The sequence below is a fragment of the Zeugodacus cucurbitae genome, chromosome 6 (assembly GCF_028554725.1).
Source record: "Zeugodacus cucurbitae isolate PBARC_wt_2022May chromosome 6, idZeuCucr1.2, whole genome shotgun sequence".
In the NCBI taxonomy this organism is placed as follows: domain Eukaryota; kingdom Metazoa; phylum Arthropoda; class Insecta; order Diptera; family Tephritidae; genus Zeugodacus; species Zeugodacus cucurbitae.
In genome coordinates, this window is record NC_071671.1 from 7,566,816 (window position 1) to 7,585,924 (window position 19,109).

A 19,109-nucleotide genomic window follows, 5' to 3' on the forward strand; every position below is an offset into this window, starting at 1 on the left:
AACGAGACAAACGCGCTCAATCGAAGTCAATTGCGGAGCACGATAGTAGCGGAGGAGAACAAATGACAGTTTTCCAATATTCTCTTCGTACGCTGCAAGTACACAGGTAGATGGTTTCTCTTAACGCTCTCGTTAACATGCGCATGTGATCGGTAGGGCTCTTCATATTTGTATACCACTCAAACCTCATACCTTAAAAGCTTCAGATTTAAAATATTTTTATTTTCGAAAATATTAAACCTCTCCGAAATTTTTCGTAAAATATTTTACGCCACTGAAACGGTTGACTCCATTCGCATTTGAGAGATCAATTCCAAATTGTACGAATGTCAGCAAACCAACTGTGCTTAGATTTATTTCCAGTCAAGTCATAGATCCCCTAAGTGATCTTTTAGTTAAATGTTTCATGATTTTACAACAATAAAAGCAATGTGACACTGAGGTGGAAACGCAATAAAACCATATGTGACTCAACTCACGAGTTGAAATTCTTCCCCAACTCACCAATGTGTTTAATTTTCTAAAAAAAAATCGCCTACATTTAGGCGTATTAACATTTCAAAACAAACAAATAACATAACAAATATTTAAATATTGTATTTAATGCATAACCATTTATTTATTTTCACATACAATAATAATAATAATAGACTAAGGAAAAACAAAATAAACACAATATTTCGATAAATTACATTCGATATTCATGAGAACTGGTATCATTTGACTTTTTAAAAGTCGCGAAAAATATAACAGCTAAAATACAGAATTTGATTTTATTGCAAGGTAGTTAGGTTTAACATTCAAAACAAAATGTTTAGTTTCGTCCTTCAATGATAAGTAAAAAGCTACTAGTGTTTAACATTAACTACATATGTATATATATAGATATAAGTGTGTAAATATTTGTAAAATCATTATTTATATTTACTTTACCAATCCAAACTAGCATAACATTTATATATATGTGTATGTATGTATGTATGTATGTACTAAAGCAAGTTTAATAGCAACTACCGTATAATAAATTAAATATAACACCTTTCGAGTTTGGAAATAAATAGTGTAGATTCATCAGCTACTATTTACGATAGGTAAGTGCGTACAAAACCTTTAATATCGGCACGACACATGGGACACTGACCGACGCCAGGTGCGCATTGCACGCATGTAACTGTAAATGCAAATAAAATAAATTATTAAAAATCGTACGAGCGCTTTTTGCACTTGGCATTACGCACCTAAGTGCCCACATGGCAAAAACACGACACCGACTTCTTCATCCAGACACACTTTGCACAGACGCGCATCTTTTAGTTTACGATTTTCTTCTTCCAGCGATAATGTTCTATTCAGCGTTACTGCGTTTGCGTCTTTGTTTGTTTTCTCTTCATCAACATTATCTGTTTTAGCTACTTCGGCTGCTGTGTTATCACTAGTTTGCTTTATCTGCAAAGCATTGGTTACCGCCGCTGAACAACTTGGTCCATTCAATACATTATTATATAATGGATTTTGCACGTTACTTTGATTCAATGTTGTCGTACTACTGCTGCTGCTGCTAGCGTTATGCTGATTTTCAACACAATTACTACCCACACCAGCTTCGTCTAGCATATTTATTAAACGTGAAACGTCGCCCGCCAAACTAGCACTAATGCCTTCAGTACACTGATTATTTGCAATTGGTTCAGCGTCTTCGGGATCACCGAAGACCGCTTTTATTAAATCTTCTACTGTCTCATAGGGTCGTCCACATGCCGCCAGTTGGCGTTGTGTAGCATTTCGTATTGAACCACCATCGATACCAATTTCGAGCGCCTGCAGTACGGGTGCGCTCATCATGGCTTCATCAATGGACATTTCGTTGTGTGGTTGATGACCTGATTGTCGGCTCAAGTCTTTTACTTGCTGTATGTAGTTTGCGCCTTTGACGAGACGCACGAATTGGCACTGTGGAAACCTAGAGTAATAAATTAACCATTATTTATACATTCATATTAGATTTAGCTACAATGTAATAAATACTCACCATTTTGCATGCTCAAACCAAGGATCGTCTTCGCGTTGCCACGAACGCAAACCTATATTACAGTGAAAACAACGCACTTGATCCTCGACATTTTGATAGTAGAGACCAGCCTGTGCTAGCGCATCGGGTTTTTGTATATCAGGTATCGGCCAATTGACATATGTTCGGAGTCGTGAATCCAATGAGGAAAATTTTGGCTTTTTCGGTGTAGATATTTGTTGTATGCCTAAATCACGCAGTCCATCGCTCGCCATTTCTATCAGTGGTCCTAATTGTACGCGTGGACAGTTGGGAAAGAAACGTTTATGCTCCTCAAATGCATCGTCTTGTTCCTCCCACATTGCTATTATACCCTTGCACCAAGCACATTTTACCTGATCCGAACGATTTAAATAGTAGAAACCTGCTTTGGCCAGTGATTGAGGTGAAATATTTGGATTCTAGGTTAGAAGAGCATAAAACGTAAATGTTAATTGAGAGTTTTGTAGAAGTTTGAAATAGAACACAATACAACAAACAAACACACTCCGCACTTCATTTGAAAAATAAACATACAAAAACTGTATATATTTACACTAATGTGTAAACTAAATATAGTACAAAAATTTGTATTTCAACAGCAATGAGTCTCTTGTCGTTATTTATAAATGCCTATACGGCGCACTACACACACTAGCTACTCACAGGCCAATTTTTAAATGTAGCCAAGCGATTTGATTCCACCAAATAATCACTTTCCTCAACAGATTCTTCCATTTTTTAAGCCAAATGATAAATATTTTACTTTTCTAAACCTAAAATCAACTTTTAGGAGTAGTGTTGTTGAATTCCTTAGCAGTAATGAGGTAGTTGGTATTGAAGTACTTAACAAACGAGTACTTATATTCTCACAGCTTTAACAAATATGTTTAGTAGCTTTTGAGTTAAAAACAGCAATGCATTTTACGTTTATATGTAGTAAAGTGTAGTTTTTTTTAATAAATTATTAGTTTTCATATGGCAGCAGTTTAATTAAGCGACGTAAACATATAATCGGTTTCATGAGTAGTCGCTTAATGTAAAGCACAAATTGTTTACTCCGAAACAGTGTTGCATTTCTTTTGCGGATTTATTTCGCTATTTATTTAATATTTTGTGCTTGCAGATGGAAAATTGAGCTGTATAATTAATGTATAAATGATTGTATAATTATGTATTAATAAATAATAATAACATTATAGAAGAAGAAGAAGATATAATAACATTATATAATAATAATGAGTATTTGTGTTGAAAAGCCTTATTATGCATTATAAAAAGTTTGTAGATGAATAAGTCTATATTTTCTTGTTTGATTTTAGCTGAAAATTATTAACTGGCAACTCTATTTCCGCCTGTTCAAATTTCGTTAATTCTGCACAAGAATATAAGTAGTGAATTTCTATTACTAATTTAATTTTAAATTTAATAGAAGTTATCATTTACAATTAAGTGCATGCTAAAGTGCGTTTAGTAAATTATATTACTGGAGTTATGATTTCGGCTTGTTCTATATTTAAACATCGTGCTTGCAAATTGTTCATGCGGAAGCGCTTGGGTTCAAGGCGTCACTACAGTTGCTGAACAAATTTATTTGCTGCAATGTTGATTTTAAAGATTTAACATGCAACTTATCTCATCATAATACCATTGAAATTATATAACAAAGTAAGCTTCATAACATAAGACAGCATACAGAATTCTGTGACTTTCCAGCAATCATAACCTCAAATGAAACAACTCAAATGTTCTTGCTACTAATTGGCTATGCAGTATTACAATCAGTTAAGTAAAATGTTTGACCTATATTAATGTATAATAATACTTTATTTAATATGCTTTACTAATTAGTTTTAATTTTCTTTAAGGAAGAGTGATCTACATATATAGGTAAATATATATACATAAATATGTATTCGCATAAGCATTTCCTTCTTCCTGCCCAATTGATTTACACACATCACATTTTAAGATAAGTAACCTTACATTTACTTTTCTTCATTTTTTGCATGTAGTAAAAGCAAAAACCAGCACAAACTACATGCGGTGTTTTAAAAGCCGGTAAAACCGGCCATCATTGGGCCATCACTTGTTGAAATTAAATTTATTTATTACGCTTTTTTGCTTAATACAACGCGAGCGACAACAAATCAGTAAGATGAAGATGCACACATTATATGCAGACGACTATGTACATATGTATGTTTTAATTTAATACGACCGCCTACAAACATATGCATAAGAGTGGCTGTATAAAAAACAAGCTACATGCATACTCATATAAGCACCTGCAGAGTTGGGTCAACTAAAAAAACAGGAATGGTTTAGTTGATGTTGATGAAATAGCAAACATACACATACATACATATGCATTTACACATGCACACATGCATGCAACCCGATTAATAGCGACCTTGAGGAAAGTTTATGTCTATATATGAAACACACCTATGTATGCATCTTTATATGCTAATTTCAAAGCTAACGGGCATTGGCATGGTAAACGAAACGAATTTGAAAAATTGCACAACTTTTTTCAATATTAATAAAGAAAGATATAAATGAGCTGTATAAAAAGAGATAACATACAAACAAACACGCCTGCGTGTAAATGACAATGTTTGCTTTTTTTTTTTTTTGGTACTAATCACTAAGCTTGAGTCTGAAATTAGGGGCAAGTGTTTATGAGGCTTTGCGTGTGTATGTATGTATGTTTGTTTGAAAGCTTATCAACCAATTTTAAAAGTATTACAAACGAAAAACTGTGCAATCTTCATCAACACCACTCCCATTGTTTTTGTGTGGAAAATGTTTTGTGCTTCGTATTTTTATTTAAATTATTTGATATGAAATGACTCGTCCTAATTTTGTGCGGTGTCTTAAGGTTAAACTAAACTAAAATTTTTAGACTAGCCTAAATATGTGTTTTATATAAACAATTTAAACCAATTGTGTGCTAATATGTTTGTTGTTGTTGTTATAATCGTAGAAAATATGCCTTAAATAACTAAGAAATGCTGCCGCGTTGACAAACCTTGAGATATAAACTTTACCGTTACGTTCTACCAGATTTTAATAGCTGACATGTCTAATATGCTCATCTGTCATATATAATTGAGTCTTAAAATCTAAAAAATTCAAAACATGTCTATGTTTATACCATTTAAATAAAAAAAAAAAACAGTGTTGCATTCAGCTTATAAACACCAACAATGGAAGTCGAATATTGCAGCTAAAGGCAATATAAAAATTAATTTTGTGTGTGCTAAAAATATAATTAGAATAAATTAGACATTATTATCTGAATTTCTTAACGTGCAATAAACCATTCTTAAAATACTTTCTCGATACGTGTGTTGATTATTTGCATATTTTTATACATAAATAATATATTTTATAACTATGCGCATTTCAGATAGAAAAAAAAAATACTTCATTGCTGGTGTTCTAACCAAATACGTGTTATATACGTTTAGCTAACACATATAGAGGATGTACGTAAAAATACCAAAAACAACAACGACAACAAATATATTCTAACATTTTGCCAACGTCATTAAGCGTAAATATGTTTTTGTTGGCTATTTTCGAAAAGATTTCGGCTTCGTCTTCAACGTACGGTACATAATTTCCGTTCTAAAGTGGTCAAAGCTTCAGTTTATTATCTTGACAACGGCAACGTATTTATGTTACGTTCTTAACAACTGCAATTTAACGCTTATAACGGGTATAACTTGAGCAATTAAATTTGTATGTACAAATTCTGTGTAAATATATATGTATGTGTGTGAGTGCCGTTGCATAATTTTAGTGCTTACCAATGAAAGTAATGAAAGACAGAAAGGTGCTAAGTGGTAGCAGAGGCTGAGGAAGAAGAAGAGGAAGACAAATACCAAAAACAAAAAAAAAAAACAAAAAAACTAGGTAAGTCTGGCGCGACGTCACAGACACTTTACGCTTATGCCACACTAACTTGATTCATACACGCAGATTTACGACAGCAGACACAGTGAGGAAGAGCTTACACACATACTGAGAGGCATTTAAACCGCAAATTGTGCTAAGAAAATAGTAACCTGTCGTTTCAACAATTGGTCACTACGCAACAACAACAACAACACATACAAAAAACTGCTACCGAATCCAGATCCCAAAAACCAAACTACGGTGTCAGCAGCAAACTGCTATACATAAGCGTCCAACAGGGCCCTTGAATATGGTGTATGCCGTGATGCTGGCTGAGGTGTGTGCGCCAACACCTCAACAACCTCAACTACATAAATAAATATGTAAACATACATACACTACATACAAACATACATTGGCATGTAGTATAAGCAAAGGTACGTAACAAGTCACACTTGACTATAAAAGCTTAAGATGACTGCAGACAGTGGTTAGTCTTGAAACACGCGTCGCAGCCAAACGTACAAATCAATAATCAAAAATAAGTGCATTTTTTTTAACAAAAGTTTTCTGTGAAAGTAAAAAAAAATAACGTCGAAATTCAAAATGTTGAAATTTATTTTGGTTGCTTGTCTCTTAGTACAAATCGCCGTTGCGGCACCAGCTGTAAGTGCATATACATATTTATTCAACCAACACTTCATACTTGTTTGTATGTATGTATGTACAAAAAATTGTTTGTAAAAGAAAAAAGGTTTATTGTTTGTAGAGTTTAAAAAATCATTTGCATTCCTTGTGTCTTCCTGCGTTGCTTAAGTTCTGACGCATTTTTCGCGTTTGGTCGAACGATCCATTTGACATTTCTCATAGGGGCTGCATTTAGTGTTGCCACAGTAGGCGCCCGAACTGCCGCTGGCTGTAATTATTTGAATAATAAATATTTTTTAGTAAAATCAGAGCATAAATTTTGTTAAATTTGATTTTTTTTTACACTTGCATCCTTTTAAATATTTAATTATTTAAATTTAAATAGCAATATTTTTGTTTAAAAATATTAAAATATTTTTTTTTTGGTTAAAAATTTAACTTTTTCTGTACTGACGGTTCCTACGAGGCATTTTTGTATCCTTCCTCTTGAAATAAAGATCTTCTGTTTATTAATTTAGCTTAAATACTTTTTGGCAAAAAAATGTAGTATTTATTTTTTGTTTAAAAAATATTAAAATATATTTTTCTGGTTAAAAATTTAACTTTTTCTGTACTGACGGTTCCTACGAGGCATTTTTATATCCTTCCTCTTGAAATAAAGATCTTCTGTTTATTAATTAAGCTTAAATACTTTTAGGCAAAAAAATGTAGTAATTATTTTTTGGTTAAAGTCCCCAAATATATTTTTTATAATTACTATTTTTTTGTTAAAAAATTAAAAAAAAATGTTGGTTAACATTTTTTTCTTTTTAATTAATTTTATACACTTTTTAAATTGTATTTTCTTTAAATTTTTGGTAGATAAATTTTTGTGTTTTATGTTTGAATATAAACTTATATTTCTATCATTTAATAATTTTTTAATATAATTAAATATTTATTAAATAAATTTGTGTTTATTTTTAATTTTCAAAAAATAAACTTCATACACAAATAAAAAGCTTGTTGTTAATATTTAAAACTTAAAAAATTGTGTAAAATAAAATAAATTTGTTTAAAATTTTCTTTTTTTATTAAAATATATATTTTTTTTTTTCAAAAATAAAACCAATCGTCATAACAGAAAATCGTTTCTAATAAAAATTCAATAATAAAATATACCAACAACAAAATATATAAATTAACAATTTATTAAATATTTAATTGTTAATACAAAATATGATTTTTTACTACCAAAAAAAAATATTTTTTTTTCCTAAAAAAATTTAAAATTTTTAATTATAATTTATAAATCTTTTTAAATTGTATTTTTTTTTAATTTTTGGTAGATAAATTATTGTTTTTTATGTTTGAATATAAACTTTTATTTTTATCATTTAATAATTTTTTAATATATTACAGTTAAATATAAATAAATAAATAATATCGATCGTCAAAACAGAAAATAGTTTCTAATAAAAATTCAATAATAAATTTATACAACAAACAACAAAAAATATAAATTAACAATTTATTAAATATTTAATTGTTCATACAAAATATGATTTTTTACTACCAAAAAAATTATTTTATTTTCTAAAAAATTTTATTTATTTTCCTAAAAAATTTATTTTTTTTCTAAAAAAATTTAAAATTTTTAATTATAATTTATAAATCTTAGCATTTTTTAATTAATTTTTTTTTTTAGAATTTTTTATTTAATTTAAATTTTTTTTATTTTAAAAAATTTTATTTTTTTTCCTAAAAAAATTTTAAATTTTTAATTATAATTTATAAATCTTAGCATTTTTTAATTTATTTTGTTTTTTTAGAATTTTTTATTTAATATTTTTTTTAATTTTAATTTTAATTTTTTTTTTATTTTAATTTTTTTTTATTTTAATTTCAATTTTTTTTTAATCTTAATTTGTTTTTTAAAACTTCGAAAATATTTTCCAAAAAATGATTATAAATTTCAAAATTTGCATATTTTTTTATCATACTAATCACTATTATTTTTATTTTTTTTTATTTGTTGTACTCACAATATTTATTGCCATCCTTGTTACTGCCACTGCTCTGATCGAATTGATTGCGCTGTATGCACGAGCGCTCGTTGCACAAATTCGGGCAGCACTTGCCGCCGATGGCGCTACAATCTGAGTCTTGTTTGCATTTTGGTGTGCAGGTCAACACCTTAGTGGATGAGGGACAACCTACTTCACAAAAGATACACCAACAAGAAAAAAAACAACAAAAAAATGCGTTAAGCTTTCCGCAATAGTTGTAAGTTCGTAAAAAAGGCAAAAAAAACAACAACAACAACAAATTACCACATACTTTGTGCATTGCTCATTACCACGAGCGCCAACAACAGCAGCAAAATCACTTTGAAAGTTGCACCGCCTGTCAAAAAAAAAGAAGAAAAAAAAACATAAAAACAATAACAAAGTGCGGAAAATTACACATATTTTTTATGTAAATTTTTTCAATTAACACTTTGACTGATTTTTTCGCAATTTCGCAAAATTTGCAAACACTTCAAATGTATATGTGTATGTACATATGTAAATCACACACACTTGTCATTGTAATTGCAATTGTAATTTACCAAAGAAGAGACGGCTGTTGTTGTTGTTGTTGCTAAATGCTGACGATCCGTTGTGGCGAAACATGTTGTTCACTTCTGCGCTATTAAATGAAAACTACCTTAAAAGCGACGCAGACACGACGTGTTTATATGTTTGTTACAAATGCTCTGCCAACAGTTACGAAGTTCGCCTTCGCCTGCCGCACACCCCCTCTTATAGTTTTTATTTTGTTTATTTTGTTTAATAATAAATTAGTTACAAATGTACACACACACAGAGACATTCAGCTACTTGGAGCGCATATTACATATATACATATGTTGTATTTATATACATCTGTATGTATTTAAGTACCGCTCTTGAAAACTTGTTTACTTGCTTAGAGGCTGACAACGCATCGTTTTGCTATTAATTTGACGCCAGCAAACTTTTAAGATTACTTGTTTCGAGATCTCTTGCGGTTATTTACATACAGCATATAACTATATGTACGGGGTGTGTTCAAAAAATAACGGGAATTTTCGTTTTTTCAAAAAAAAATATTTATTAATTTATATAACGCCTTAAAAATAGTCTCCATTCGATATTACCGCTACTTGCTATCGTTGAAACTGTACTCAAACTCGATTTTTATGATAACCTTTGACCCTTTCAGCGATTTCTCGTTTGTTAGTAAACCGACGAGCCTTTAAGGTTCTCTTTATTTTTGGCAATAAAGGGAAAAGTCACTCGAAGTCATGTCTGACGAATATGGATACTGGGGCATCATTACAGTATTGTTTTTGAGCTTATGAGCTTTTAACCAATGAAAATCATCAAGCTTATCAGTACACGTCCAACCTTAGCGGCTGCTATAGGCAAAGTAAACAATGAATACAGATGAAGTAAACATCTTAAAAAAATATTGACAATTTGACTTTCCAAACCTGTGAAATTTTAAATTTTAAAATTCCCATTATTTTTTGAACACACTAACCTATGTATTTGACTGTATATACTATATACCCTTCATACAAAACAATTGATCATAGTCACTCTATAAATTTAACAACGTCAGCTGTTTTGTAACGTCACATGCATCTTTTTCTTAGTACACAGTGTTGGTCTCTCATAAAGCAAGATTGGCGAGTATTGTGATTTTATTCTTCCAAAAAATCGATCGGCATCTTTCTAGGGTCCCATAGTACTTTCTACGCCGATTACGAACAGATACTATGCTCCAAGTAGTTCTACCTTAATAGATCTGAAACCTCACACCAAACTGTACGATTTCTCCACTCTTCATCACCTATTTCTCTAATTTGCTCTCAATCAACAAACTAAAACATCCACAGAACCAATCCAACGAATAATCCGTTGTTTATTGTAACCTTTGTTTAGACTCCACGGATTAAATAAGTGTCAAAGCAATCCGTATCAACGCCCCGAAACCAAGCCAAAAATCAGATAAAATCCAAAATCAAGCACAAATCTCTGGTGTTATGTAAAGGGTATATGTTCTGTCACACAACCGCTTCAAGATAATTGTCATGTATTCACTATTTATTTATTTTTCTCAATAAGGCAACGAGCATGAAACAAAAAATGGTCACGAAAGCTGTACTATAAGATGTACATATGTACATGAAGTGATTGAGATACATTCTTATCTCGACCTTACAATGACGCATCACCTCGTGAACTATATTTAGTATATTTTTGAGAAAATAATTTCAACACGAAATTTAGCCTTTCCAAGTAATTGTTTAATAAATTACCAAGTGAATGAAGCTTTCCATTGAAAGCTTGCGGTTTAATGGCACACAAGGCAAAAGAGTGATTCGGGTTTATTAGATAATACAAAGTAGCTTGAAAATACGAAATTCGTCAAAATTTTTTTAGGAAAACGAGTCTTCTCGGCTTGGCCCCCTTTTTTAGATTTGTCATTTTTCAGTGTGGTGATTCGAAGCTTTGATGTCATCTAGTGCTTCGAAGGTGGATACATAAGCTAATCCATAGATGGCGCTACGCTGTATGTGACGTTTTTATTAAGCCCGTGAGGTTCTAAGCTCTTCAGCGACCTTCCTTTTGTATCTTTAAGGTTTTTGCAGAAACCGTAGTCAGTTTATATTTAACATGTTCCACAAGTATATCGGAAAGACCCTGCTACTCTTCGTTTTGACTTCGTTTTCCATAAAAAGAAATATGTGATCTTTTTAGTGCTCAATTATGCAAATCAGCAAGAGTATTTTTCTAAAAAATTTGCTAATTTGCCATAAACTTCTAAATATGTAATATTAAGTTAAGCACTTTTTCTTGTTAATTGGCGATTTTCATCTTTGGATGTTAGTAAAATTTTATTGCAGGCAAAATTGCAAAATCACATGCCGTTAGTGACATCAGCTTTGCAATTTTACACACATACATACATATGTATATACATACATACATTATAAGGCATCACGTTTGACGTTTAACAAGAAAACACAGTTGGTTGTTACAACAAAAAAAGTACTTAGTAAGATGACTAATTATATTTTTTGAAATGCACGTAAGCTTACCAATACACTTGTGTACATGCTTATGAAAGCATTTAGTATTTCGGTATTAATTTTCGGGATCCCGAAATTTCGGGAATTTTGTTTTAATCGCAATATATAACCTATTTTTACATTTCAACGAAATCCCGAAAAAAATCTCGTTTTCAAATTTCGGGAGCCCGAAATTTCGGGATTTACGCTAAGTTGCGTTTATCAATTTTTATACACACTTTTTGTGTGATTTAACAAAATCCCGAAAAAATCCGGTAATCCAAATTCGGAATCCCGAAAATTTCGGGATTCACAAATTGCAAAAACAATCACAATACAATATCGACAATTTCATTAGAAAAATTGAACATCTACTAGTGATATCTACCAACATACATAACTAATTAGTCGGGTGTGTCAATCATTTACAGAGGGCAGTTAAGCGCCGCACACACAGCTTAAGGCTAACAGCGAGCGTGTTTCGTGCTAAAAACTGGTTAAACCAATATATATTTTTCAATGCTTTTACGACAGACAGACATACAGACATACGATCATATACAAGTAGTTTCGAAAGACTAAACAGTTTCAACATTGCCAACAGCATCTCTGGAGTTTTATGAAATACATACATACCTACTAATAACAGGTTCAATATTTACATTTCTTTGACTTCAACCGGCTTTCATACACTTTTGTTTACTTTTTTGTTGCCGTTGTAATTTTTTTTTTTTACTTGTCTCATTGGTTTTATGTCACAAGGTCGTATGAGTGAAGGTGCCACTCCAATGAAAGCACTCGCAAAGCATACAAACATACATACATACATATAAACATAACTGTACATGCATACATACGGAGAGTTGTGTTTTTTTTATCAAAAAATTTTATTATAATTTTTTGCACATTCACTAATTTTCCATCTTGTCCTTGCAGACTCAAGCGGAAGCTGAGGAGAGGGCCGAATTGGAACGCATCCAAAATGAGAGCGCACAGTATTCTTATGGTTCAAATATCGAGGATAACATAAACGATGGTGCTATTCAACGCGAAGAGACACGTGATGGTACTAAGGTGAGTTTGCAATTTATAGAAGAATAGTTATAATAATGGTTGAGCGGACTTAAAAAAAAGATTCCTTACTGATTCAAACGAAAAAACTGTTATATGCTCTCGAGAGAGTTAATTCAAATTTATCAGTTGATCGAGGATATACTTTACCGTATAGATTTCGCCCTTACTTTTTGGGGCGTAGTCTTCTATATTGAAAGCAATGTCTGATTGGAATATTTTCTCCATACTTTGCTGTTGTGAAATATGACTCCATGCGATATCAAAGGTTATATGCTAAATCTCTTTAACTCTCAGTTTCAACCAGTAGTATTCCAACAAGTTTCTTTCAATCAAATCCTACTTTTCCAGTCATTAAACTACATTTCTCTCGAGCAATTTAAGCCGCTAGTATTTAGATCTTTCAGTTACAGAAACTGCCTCCAGAGTCAATGATTTCAGTAACTCTCTTGATCCATAGAAGTCTATAATGATCGCCTTTCGATCTTACGATAGGTGACCTGCTTCCCTAAAGCAATGATTTCAGTAACTGTCTTGATTTTATATACCACATAGTCTATGATAACTTCACTTCCGATCTTTCGAGAGGTTTGGCGTGGTTTTAGGAAAGTGTTTTATGAAAGTTTTTCGAAGGAAATTGTAGACATAACTCCAGAAGACGTATTAGAATGTGATAAGCAGTCCAAGTTGTTAAGTAAAATTATAAATTGCGATGACTTGGTATTATTAGAAGGAAGATAAGACACTTTTATTGAGTGGAGCTCGGTTTATATGAGTTTAGAGGTTAGGAAATGAGATGATATGGATTTTTAAAATGAGATCCGAGGAGATTTTAGGACACGATAATTGAGTAGATCTCTGTTCGTATGAGTTTAGAGGTTATGAAATGAGATGATATGAATTATTCGAATATGAGATTTTAAGTTATTTTCGAAGTATATTTATTTCGAATTGAACACTCTTTTCTTTCTCTTACTTCCAGGTCAAGGGCATGTACTCGTACCGCGACGGTTTTGTTATGCGTACCGTATACTATGAAGCCGATGAAAATGGTTACCGTGTCGTCAAGGAAGATACACAAGAGATCGGCGATGGACCACAGTTCGATGAGAATGGTGAGGCTACCGTTGAGGGTTCGTTGATACCCAAATACTCCATTCGTTTGGACACATCCGACAACGAGAAGCACTACAAGGATGCGCGAACCCGTTAAATCGAATGCTTAGCATTTAAGTTAAGAAAACAGACTGAAACAAAAAAAAAACAAAATTATGCTAATATTTCTTGCTTTGTTACATAAAACAACATGTGTTTTTTTTATTAATTACTACAACTTGAATTTAATGTGATTTCGTCACAGCAAAGTTGGAAATAAAAACGAAATGAAAATTATTTGCATAAATCTTTGATTGAAGCGTACATTTGTTGTAGTTGCATGTATGTTTAACAGTTAACGGTTTATAACCGGTTCAATGTTATATACATATGTAAGTGTTGCGTTCAGCACCGCAATTTCAGAACATCAATTGTCACAATAATAAAATTTTAATTTTTATTGCAGACTTGCTTATGTTTAACAAGTTTTTTTGTTTTTTTTTTTAAGACTTTTCCATATTTTAGCATATTTATAAAGCTCGTCGTCGTGTGTGTAATGGCACTCTTAAACGGTTCCTTTGCTACGCAGTGGAAGCTCCTCCCCATGGGTGTGCTGCTGCGGCAGCTCAATTAAACTATTATTGGATTTCGATATGATTAATGCTTTCTGTGAATCAGTTAAATTGATAAAGCTATGCTTGGTCTTCAGCTCGTTTTGTATGGATGACAACAGATCGGGCGAATTGGCACGCCTACCGGCAGCCGCAATCGCTGCCGCGCCCATTAGGGCCGCACGCTGCTCATTTGGCGCGTGGGCCTTTTCAAGCTCCTCATCCTCGATGCTGGCCAGCGCATTGGGTCTGCTCTTCTTGCGCATGCGCTTGGAGCCGCGCGTGATCAGCATTACAGCGGGTGACTCATATGGTAATGCCTGTATGACAGTCTTCAACAGTTTCGGCGGCGTCTCGGGTGTTTTTGGATTACTAATTACCACATCGGCTTTCAGCGCGCTCTTGGCGCGTTCTTCCTCACGTTCGCGCGCCGCATTCTTACGCATCAGCGTGCGTGCGCGTTTCTTCAACATCGCTTGTGCGTTCGGATAGTAGGCGATCACTTCGTTCAGATCGGATTTGGAGAGTACGAAGAGATTGGCATAGCCTTTGGCGCGTACATCGGCTGTGCGCCGATCGGCGCCATTTATGCCCAACAAGCTGATCTCGCCAAAGACCGAACCTTCTGAGAGTGTGGCCAAGACAATGTCACTATTCGGGCCGCCCATCACCTGTACCTGTCCCAGCTTGATGATATACATTTCACGACCCACTTCGCCTTTGCGGCAAACGTAATCGCGCGGCAGAAAGGTTACAGCGCGCAGCTTCAAGACCAAATCACGTAGTAGTGCCTCCTCGCAATCGGCAAAAAGCTGTACTTTCGAGAGTGTCTGTATGTGCACGGCGATAGCGATGTCCGTCTTCAAGTTGATCGGCAATGAGTCCAAAATGTTGGCTTCATCTGCGGAGGAAACATTCAAATTAGGTTAGTGTTTATTCGAAAGTTCATTTCTTCGAAGCTTTTAGTGAGCTTTTGAAAACTGAATTTCTATTGAGCTTTCTTTTTAGTAAGCTTTTAGAGATCAAAGAAAGTTAATATCTTCGAAGCTTTTAGTGAGCTTTTGAAAACTTAATTTCTATTGAGCTTTATCTTTGGTAAACTTTTAGAGGTCTTTGTTTAGTGTGAAAGCTTTTAGTGAACTTTTGAAAACTTAATTTCTATTGAGCTTTCTCTTGTAAAGCTTTTAGAGATCAAAGAAAGTTAATATATTTGAAGCTTTTAGTGAGCTTTTGAAAACTGAATTTCTATTGGGCTTTATCTTTGGTAAACTTTTAGAGATATTTGTTTAGTGTGAAAGCTTATTTGTTTGAAGTTTTGTCATCTAAACTTTTTGTGAGCTTTTTTTTCTTTTAATTTTATGCAAGCTTTTTTAAGCTTACTTACCCAATGTGCGCTGTTGCTCCCAGGTAAACTTAAACCACATTTTTACACGACCCTGCACCTCACTAGGTAAATTCAGACGTCGCATATACTCCAAGGTCTCGTCTTCTAATTGACGATATTCATTCTTATTACGCGTCGCTGTCGAAATGATATCGCGTATCTGACCAATCAGCAAAGCAAATACGAAGACACCCATTAGCCAGGCGGCGGTCATGAAAACATATTCACCTTCGCGTTCGGGTTTTGGATTTTTGCCTAGTGAAAAAGAAGAGGATTTACTTAGAGTAATAGATGGAAAGTATGAACGTGGAACTTGAAAGCATACCAATAGATGTCGCTGTTTTGGTCGCGAAGGCAAAGCAACGTACATAGGGATGTCCTTTACCGCTGAAAACCCAACGATTCACGCCTAAGCCTATAAAGAGCGGGAGAGTGTATAGAAAGAAAAGACTTTACTGAGTTTTGGACACATTACCTTGATAATCACTGTAGGCATAGTATGAGCAAGCCGTTAAGTGAATCATATACAACATATAGGTTAGGGTCTTAGCGACGCGTACCTAAAGACAGAGCAGAAGACGTTATATAATTTTTCGATACCGAATATAAAAAAATCACTTACGAAATGTGGCGAAGATATAACACGATCCAACAACTTAAAAACCTCCCAGAAACTTTGTATTTTGAACAGGCGTGGAAAGCGCAGATAAACAGCGCCGGTGCCATATTTTAAATAAAAAAGCTCCAGAGGAAGTAAGGCGAGCAAATCCAGCTGGAAATTAAATAAATTAAATCTTCAAGAAGAAGGGACGGCTCAACTCCAAGATTAGAGTGTCATCAAGAACTCACCTTAAATTGCAGTTTCCTCATGTAATTCTTACGCGTCAAATTCTTATTCTTCACCCAGAATCCCTCGAATAGATACATTATGCGATGCTTGAAGAATATCACATCCAACAGATAAATAATGTCCGCACAGAAATCACAAATCAACCACGAGTTCGTATTTTCCGGTGTTTGAAATGGAAACGTAGAACGTAACGGTATAACCCAAGCATTGTAGAGGAACGATATTGAGACCACACACAACCACGATATGTAAATTTTACCCTGCGGATCGAGCGTCTTCTCCTCATTATTGCTACCGCACAAACTCGAACAGATCCAGACATTCGAACGCGATGTATCGGCCTCGAAGAGCCGACCACGATTCAATGACTTGGCCGCGTCTTTCAGTCGGGTTTTGAAAGGCGAATTCTCTCGTGTTGTACTCAGCGATTTCAAAGTGGCCGGAAGTGAGCGTACAGGTGACGCCGAGCCACCGGTGCTGGTGCTAGTGCTGGCATCGGCGCTGTTGCTGCTCGACGGTGTGGGCGGCAACTCGATGCGTGACTTTACTTTATTGGCGCGTGCGGTAAAGCGACGTACCAAATGGCGGACCTGATCACGCACATCTTCGTTGAGACTGTGGATAGAGTGAGGAAGTCATACATTTTAAGGGAGGTGTATTAGTTTATTTATGGAAGTATCCAAGCCTCTTAGGTTTGTGTTTATGTAGTAAAAATATTTGAGGAGTTGCCACTTGTTATGACAATGTTATAGACCAGAGCTCTAAAAATATTATGAATACAGTTGGTTGTTTAAGAAATATCATACTGAGTTCAATAAGAAGCAGGCCTCAGCTTCTAATCACGCTCTAAAGAACTTAAAGATTATAAGTTGATCAATTCCCACAAGAGTCGGTTATACGTTGCCGAAATTTACCCGGATTTTTCCGGCCAATGGCTTTTATTTCGACGATCGATAAGGTTTAGATTTCCTATAAGTTGACATAGGCGTAGCTTCAAGCTAAGACTATGAATAATATCTTAAAGCTTGCTGAGTATCTCAAAGAACCGATAAGCAAGGACCTGAATATACTAACCACACAGAACATCCTAAATGGGTACAAGAGGTTCTTTAGACTGGTTCGAGTTTGAAAATTTTTGAAGATTGGACTACAGAAGCGAGCCAAAATCAGAGGCGGCTTGTCTCTTAGCGGGTTTGGATCACGCAAACCACCTAACCACTTACCTCGTTGCGCTAAAACGCCTATCAGTAGCGGTCTCCGCCTCCGGTTCTACCGCAGCAAAATCACTCTTCACCAACTCCGGACCAAAGTTCTGCTCATCATTCAATATATCCGGCAGTTCGTCATAACAAATTTGCACATCCTGCTCATCGTCATCCACCAACGGTGGCGATTGAGACGTCGTATTCTCTGTCATTGACGAGCCGACACTGGGGCCACGCCGATGACTGCTGCTGTCAGGCACATTCACATTATTGCTGCTGCTGGAGAAACCATTTAAACCATTCACCACAACAACATCTTGCTCATCGGGCACCTCACCGGGCAGCAAAACCACAGCTTCACAAACTTGCGCTGGCGCTTGCTCAACAGACGCCGCATCAGTTTCAACTGCGGTCGGTGTAGTCGGCGTCGATGTTGTTGTTGACGCCGTTGGTGACGGTGTCTTTGTGCCATTCAACACACGACGCACACTCTCCGGACTCACAAGCGGCTTCTCATGCACATACTTCAAAATATCCTTCACCAGCGCGTGTGTGCTCTGTACATTGGAACCATGCTGATCGGCCTCCAAACAACCGATGCGTCCATTGCGAAAGTAGAGTTTAGAATTAGTGAGACGTGGACTGCGCATCTTCTGCCGTTGCCGCTTGAAGGAATGCACTTTAAAAGTGACCGGCGATGAGCGCTGCGTGCCGCTATGCGTCTGACGCGTCGTCGGACTCGGTGTTTTATTCTCCTTATTCGGCAACGCTTTGCTGCGACGTCGCCGCAGTGGTGGTTCGGCTTTATTGGCATTACGTACAGCTATTTCGGTGGCGGTAATGACATTTTCAATCTCCTTGATATCCTTGGAGATCTCCTCGAGACTGCGTCGCATTGTGGCCTCCTGCTGACTCGGTGAGTGATAGCGTGTGCTATTAAAGCTGCGTGTATTCCACTTTGTATTGTTCATTGTTGTTGTTGTTGCGCTATTGTTTTTGTTTCTGTTATTATTATTGTTGTTTTTTTGTGTCAATCATTTACAGAGGGCAGTTAAGCGCCGCACACACAGCTTAAGGCTAACAGCGAGCGTGTTTCGTGCTAAAAACTGGTTAAACCAATATATATTTTTCAATGCTTTTACGACAGACAGACATACAGACATACGATCATATACAAGTAGTTTCGAAAGACTAAACAGTTTCAACATTGCC

The 19,109-nt window shown here is 34.7% G+C and overlaps 4 protein-coding genes across 5 annotated transcripts; 1 reads left to right on the forward strand and 3 right to left on the reverse strand.

The window, feature by feature from the left end:
- Positions 1–586: 586 nt before the first annotated feature.
- LOC105210338 (death-associated inhibitor of apoptosis 2) lies at positions 587–2,873 on the reverse strand. The gene is made up of 4 exons (XM_011181215.3): positions 2,714–2,873; positions 2,030–2,469; positions 1,239–1,960; positions 587–1,171 (listed from the first exon to the last, which is right to left on the reverse strand). Exons 1-4 carry the CDS (start codon positions 2,783–2,785, stop codon positions 1,083–1,085), a joined length of 1,323 nt encoding a protein of 440 aa, XP_011179517.2. The 5' UTR covers positions 2,786–2,873; the 3' UTR covers positions 587–1,082.
- Positions 2,874–6,429: 3,556 nt separating this feature from the next.
- LOC128922834 (larval cuticle protein A3A) lies at positions 6,430–14,144 on the forward strand. Its single transcript, XM_054234862.1, has 3 exons — positions 6,430–6,619; positions 12,618–12,755; positions 13,735–14,144. The coding sequence occupies exons 1-3, from the start codon at positions 6,560–6,562 to the stop codon at positions 13,963–13,965; spliced, it is 429 nt and encodes a 142-aa protein (XP_054090837.1). The 5' UTR covers positions 6,430–6,559; the 3' UTR covers positions 13,966–14,144.
- LOC105210339 (uncharacterized) lies at positions 6,548–9,352 on the reverse strand. 2 transcript variants are annotated; one of them, XM_054234863.1, is made up of 4 exons: positions 9,192–9,352; positions 8,921–8,986; positions 8,626–8,799; positions 6,548–6,869 (listed from the first exon to the last, which is right to left on the reverse strand). In XM_054234863.1, exons 1-4 carry the CDS (start codon positions 9,253–9,255, stop codon positions 6,766–6,768), a joined length of 408 nt encoding a protein of 135 aa, XP_054090838.1. In that variant the 5' UTR covers positions 9,256–9,352; the 3' UTR covers positions 6,548–6,765. The 2 variants fall into 2 exon arrangements, with proteins under 2 accessions (XP_054090838.1, XP_054090839.1); XM_054234864.1 differs by having other exon boundaries at positions 8,626–8,796; positions 9,192–9,351.
- On the reverse strand, positions 13,788–18,911 carry LOC128922833 (cyclic nucleotide-gated cation channel beta-3-like). Its single transcript, XM_054234861.1, has 7 exons — positions 17,916–18,911; positions 16,692–17,307; positions 16,465–16,614; positions 16,318–16,402; positions 16,168–16,257; positions 15,843–16,097; positions 13,788–15,359 (listed from the first exon to the last, which is right to left on the reverse strand). The coding sequence occupies exons 1-7, from the start codon at positions 18,866–18,868 to the stop codon at positions 14,413–14,415; spliced, it is 3,096 nt and encodes a 1,031-aa protein (XP_054090836.1). The 5' UTR covers positions 18,869–18,911; the 3' UTR covers positions 13,788–14,412.
- Positions 18,912–19,109: the final 198 nt, after the last annotated feature.

Coding starts and splice junctions, on each gene's coding strand:
- LOC105210338 (XM_011181215.3), bottom strand. CDS start 2,785: ATGGAAGAATCTGTTGAGGAAAGTGATTATTTGGTGGAATCAAATCGC. Junction 2,470..2,713: donor CTACATTTAAAAATTGGCCT/GTGAGTAGCTAG, acceptor CTTCTAACCTAG/AATCCAAATATTTCACCTCA. Junction 1,172..1,238: donor TTTGCCATGTGGGCACTTAG/GTGCGTAATGCC, acceptor TTGCATTTACAG/TTACATGCGTGCAATGCGCA.
- LOC128922834 (XM_054234862.1), top strand. CDS start 6,560: ATGTTGAAATTTATTTTGGTTGCTTGTCTCTTAGTACAAATCGCCGTT. Junction 6,620..12,617: donor TCGCCGTTGCGGCACCAGCT/GTAAGTGCATAT, acceptor TTGTCCTTGCAG/ACTCAAGCGGAAGCTGAGGA. Junction 12,756..13,734: donor AGACACGTGATGGTACTAAG/GTGAGTTTGCAA, acceptor TCTTACTTCCAG/GTCAAGGGCATGTACTCGTA.
- LOC105210339 (XM_054234863.1), bottom strand. CDS start 9,255: ATGTTTCGCCACAACGGATCGTCAGCATTTAGCAACAACAACAACAAC. Junction 8,987..9,191: donor CAACAGCCGTCTCTTCTTTG/GTAAATTACAAT, acceptor TTTTTTTGACAG/GCGGTGCAACTTTCAAAGTG. Junction 6,870..8,625: donor CAAGGATGGCAATAAATATT/GTGAGTACAACA, acceptor AAATAATTACAG/CCAGCGGCAGTTCGGGCGCC.
- LOC128922833 (XM_054234861.1), bottom strand. CDS start 18,868: ATGAACAATACAAAGTGGAATACACGCAGCTTTAATAGCACACGCTAT. Junction 16,615..16,691: donor TGAGGAAACTGCAATTTAAG/GTGAGTTCTTGA, acceptor TTTAATTTCCAG/CTGGATTTGCTCGCCTTACT. Junction 16,258..16,317: donor TGCCTACAGTGATTATCAAG/GTAATGTGTCCA, acceptor CGCTCTTTATAG/GCTTAGGCGTGAATCGTTGG.